The sequence below is a fragment of the Phoenix dactylifera genome, chromosome 1 (genome assembly GCF_051530095.1).
Source record: "Phoenix dactylifera cultivar Ajwa chromosome 1, Ajwa_hap1_PhDact_Kaust_v1.1, whole genome shotgun sequence".
Classification (NCBI taxonomy): domain Eukaryota; kingdom Viridiplantae; phylum Streptophyta; class Magnoliopsida; order Arecales; family Arecaceae; genus Phoenix; species Phoenix dactylifera.
This window is the reverse complement of record NC_143190.1, coordinates 14,376,725-14,381,076: the sequence shown is the minus strand read 5'-3', so window position 1 is coordinate 14,381,076 and position 4,352 is coordinate 14,376,725. Positions and strand designations below refer to the sequence as shown.

The following is a 4,352-nucleotide window of genomic DNA, read 5'->3' as shown; positions in this document are numbered from 1 at the left end:
TTGGGATTACCAAACGCCCCCTTAGTTTTTCTGCTTTTTTTTTTCTTTTTTTGTTTAGCTATAACAATATGTCAACCAAAATAGCACCAAAGTTAGTAGTGCTTTATATCAATCAATAACATTGTCATATGATCATATAATCTCCATCCAAGTCTCTCCCTCTCTCCCTCCCCCACCCCTCAAAAAAAAGGGAAATTAAAATCAGGTTTTTGAACTATTCAAATTTGATATTTGAAATATTATCTGAGGCACCAATCATTTTTCAATAAACTGACATGGATGACTTGTACATTTCTAGCTTTATACAGAGGCAGAGGATTATAGAACTAATGCGTCAATAGAAAACCCTGGTCTGACTCTGTAGAAAAGTCCTCCCGTAGAGACTCTGTTCTTAATGGCATCCTCTCTGAGTCCATGCTTCTTCCTCGCACTCTTAGAGCTTTACATGATTTCATATGCGAATGCAGTTTCTCTGGCTTGAATGCCTTTCCACATTGCCTGCAAATTTTATGAGCAAGAGGAATGATGATACGTTTCCAGATTTGAAGTCTCAGACTGGACATAGGCCAAGTTCCAGCACCGTTTGCCGGTGAGACGTCAAATTTTCAGAATGAAGAAAGTGCCTATCCATTCAATGTGCAAAACAGGCCTTTGCATTGATTTAGGTTAGCCTTGGGTTTGTCTGCCCATGACTTAATCCTACAGCTAAATTGAATTTAGAATTAGATGGTTTCTTCTCAAATCAGGCAGTCAGGTGGCCTACATTTGTGACTGAATTAGAATTTAATTCATTTCCTACCAACTTTATGGTCGGTGTCGAATTTACAGCGGGTTATGGTGTGTGGTTAGAATGCTGCATCCTAAGCCTCCTAGTTAAACAAATTAAATTTTGTGCATTGACTCTGAATCAATCTTGCTCGAGCACAAGATGGTTCTGCTTTTTGGGATCCATTATAGTGAGTGCAGTGATGACTACAACTGATGCCAGTCTAAACGGGCGCTTGTCAAGCGATGAATTCACCTAAACAATATGGTCCGGAATAGTAGCAACAACAGGCGTGTCATATAAGGACAAGCTAAACGAGTACAGTGCAATGTGGGCGAGAGATGGGATTCATGTGGGTCTATTGCAGCAGTAAAACACCCAGTTGCCGATGCTAATGGATTGCGTCTTTGTTATCAGCCATTAGGGGGAAATAACTTTCATGTTACAGTGCAACTACTAGAGATCAAAATGGATCCAACTAATATCCGTATCCATATTCATATCCATAAAAAAAAAAACAAATATACGTATAGATGGACAACTATCTATTTCATATTCAAATATTTAAATTTATTTATAATTTCATTTAATTTTATATAGCAATTTTACTGGCTTGATTTATCATGTAGTTAATAATACCTTTAATCCTGTAGTTATAAAGTTTAATTAATCAATTTATATTTGTATTTCTAACTATACTTTTATATTCACATATATTTAAAATAATATAAATATAAATTTTTATAGTTAATTTAATATTTATATTTATATCTATATTTAGTAATTAAAATTAAGATAAATATAGATATATTAATATCAGTTCCTTATTTTGTGAGCAAGCGGCTTAAATGCACTTGGTGGAAGTGCGGAGAGGAATGATGAGACCTGGTCGAGAAGACGTTAGTACTCACGAGCAATTGGGCGCTGCTGCCGGCTTGTAGGCCGCTGGGACTGCCTTCTCTCCCGGCCTTGTCTTCGCTCCACTCGTTGACCGTCCTTTTCTACTCAAATTTCAACAGTAAATTTCAAAAAATAATAAATAAAATCTTTTTTGTAGCATTGGAAATATATCAACTATCAAACCAATACCTGGAATTATTGGACTTGTCCCCCTGATGGCATGATTGGGATCCATCACCACCGTTCCTCCGCACGATGGTCCTTAAGGCAGAGTCATTCGTCTCCACTTGCCCACACGTGAGAATGTTCCTAATCACGTGCGAAGCCCTGCTAGAGTAATTGTTTTTATTGTTCTTGCTCCTGTTGCTGTGATTGATACTATGACATGCCATCGCCGGAGAAGCTCCTTGCCGTTCCTCTCCCTTCTTCTCCTTCTCCTTCTCGAGCTCCCTCGACAAATCCAACTTAAACAAAGCGGCTCTTCGGATCGGCTCATCCGATGCATCCGAGCCCTGCGGCTGACCGGGCGGCGAGTCCTGGTCCAAGCACGGCGGTGGCTTCGGAGAGACGCCGTCGTCGTCGGGCTCGATTTGGAGCGTGTCAGCGGCGGTTTTCTCGGGCGCCACCTTCTTCGTCCCTTCTCCTTCTTCTTCTTCTTCTTCTTCTTCTTCCACTGCTTTTGGTTTCTTCCCATCACCACAAGACTGCTCATCTGCCCCACATAATTATCCGTACTTATAAAACTCGTCGCAAAGCTAGCTAATAGAATTAAAGGTAAATAGAGAATGACAAGAGATTACTGAAAGATTGGAAAGTTGGAGCATCAGAAAATTCGGAGCCTTTGAGGACGTATTCATTGTCGGAGATCGGTGTGATAAGATCATCATCCATTAAATCCTGCCACACGTACCCCGTCTTGTATCTCCTGCAAGACCAGATTCATAAGCATTCAAAAAGCAAAAGAAGAATCTCTTTTCTATCTATTTTCTCCTTCCTCCATTACCTCTTATATGACCAAGCGAAGGACTCCGGCATCTCCTTCCCCCTCAACTCTGATAACCATCTCTTGACATCTACAAATATATTTCCGCAATCGCAATATAATATATGAACTAGAATAAAAGGACGAGAACAAAGCGAAAAAAAAAGAAGAAAAAAATGTAAAGAATAATGATCTCGTATGTTTACCGCGAAGTCGAACGCCATTACGATGAAGGTGGTGAACCCGAATAAGGTGAGGGTGTTCGACTCTGCCATTCCGGCTTAGGAAGTAGACGATGTTGAGTCTTCTCACCTCTCCTCCTCCTTTGGAACTCTCCATGCAGCCGCTACTGCCAAGGGATCGCTCCAACATCAATATACTTCACACATATCGATGCTTTCCAACCTCCCAAAGTAAATAAATATAACGTAGGATGGGGGGACTGCCGGCTTCCCCGAGGAAGCAAAAATCCCGGATAGGGAAAGAATTCAAAACAATTCCATGGCGAGGCCCACCATTTTAACCAGGTATTAATTTCTTATCCATTTTTTAATCCGAAAGAAGATATGGCAGGCCTGGCAATTCCTATATTATAATCTTGTGTTCGAGTATTTCTAAAATGCAAGGATGGTAGAAAAAAGAATGGATTAAAGAACCAACCTCGTGGAATTGGAAACGAATAATCGCGGATCGAGAGAGCGCTCGGACTTGTTCCTTTCCTCTTTTTTTTTTTATACCTTTATCTTCCTTCTTTTTAGTGAGAAAAATTTAGATTAGAACGATCGCAGTTTATATACGGAGGCGCGCTTGAGAACCGGGAGAGAGTTTCCCGCGGTTTTTTCAAATTATAGAAACGCAACCACCTTTTCTTTCTTCCCGTGTAGCGAGAAAGAGACGATGAAGTTTGGAGGGTATTTAGGTCAGCTCAACCTCCGGTGGGTATCAAACTATCAATTTTATTTAGATTAATTTACAAGAGAAAAATAGTTTATTTTTATTTTGCAAAGCAGACCTTTTTTTTTATTAATAATGTTATGGGATTTTGTTTCGTGCATATGGAAAAAATTCTCCTTTGTGGATTTAAGAAACTTTTTGTATATACTAATAGACACCTCATAGCGTCTTTCATAAATTTTATTAGATCATTGTATTTCAACGCCCAAATACTTTTAGACCATTAAAGTTTATCATTTTTTAAAGATAAATAAACAAAAATAACCTTTTTGATCGTGATAAAAAAATAAAAAAAATCCATCAAAACTTTTATTTAAAATGTTCAATACTGCTAATAGGCTAACTGTTCTATTCTATAACCATAATTTATTATTTTGCAATGACTCGAACACCCTTGTGGGTATATGTAATGACCAACAAAATCCGGAGATGGTTGGTCGGTAGACCGCACGGTATGGTTTTATCACGCTATAATTAGATGTTATTATCGCCATAAAAGACGGTTGGGGCGTTGAAATCATTCGGCGGTTTGTTAGCACCGAAAGGAAGCGAAAGGCTAACAAACCAAAGGAATGAGGAGGGGGGGTACTATAAAAAAGATCCCGGGTATGGTTACCATCGGTGAGCATAACGGCATCGTTGTTTTATAAGCTCTTACTGCGTTCAAGGTTTAGCTAACACTGTTATTTTATTCATTAAGCTGCTCATCCCAATGAAGAATAACAGATAATAAGAATGAATTGGTGATTT

At 38.9% G+C, this 4,352-nt stretch overlaps 1 protein-coding gene across 1 annotated transcript; it reads right to left on the bottom strand.

The window, feature by feature from the left end:
- Positions 1-326: 326 nt before the first annotated feature.
- On the bottom strand, positions 327-2,999 carry LOC103708106 (UPSTREAM OF FLC protein (DUF966)). Its single transcript, XM_026804202.4, has 6 exons — positions 2,855-2,999; positions 2,670-2,739; positions 2,467-2,591; positions 1,856-2,378; positions 1,678-1,767; positions 327-498 (listed from the first exon to the last, which is right to left on the bottom strand). The coding sequence occupies exons 1-6, from the start codon at positions 2,985-2,987 to the stop codon at positions 327-329; spliced, it is 1,113 nt and encodes a 370-aa protein (XP_026660003.4). The 5' UTR covers positions 2,988-2,999.
- Positions 3,000-4,352: the final 1,353 nt, after the last annotated feature.

Excerpts from the sequence above, each read along its gene's own strand:
- LOC103708106 (XM_026804202.4), bottom strand. The coding sequence starts at position 2,987 with ATGGAGAGTTCCAAAGGAGGAGGAGAGGTGAGAAGACTCAACATCGTC. Across the intron at positions 2,592-2,669 it reads TTCGCTTGGTCATATAAGAG|GAGATACAAGACGGGGTACG; the intron begins GTAATGGAGGAA and ends CTGGTCTTGCAG. Across the intron at positions 499-1,677 it reads GCAGCAGCGCCCAATTGCTC|GCAATGTGGAAAGGCATTCA; the intron begins GTGAGTACTAAC and ends TAAAATTTGCAG.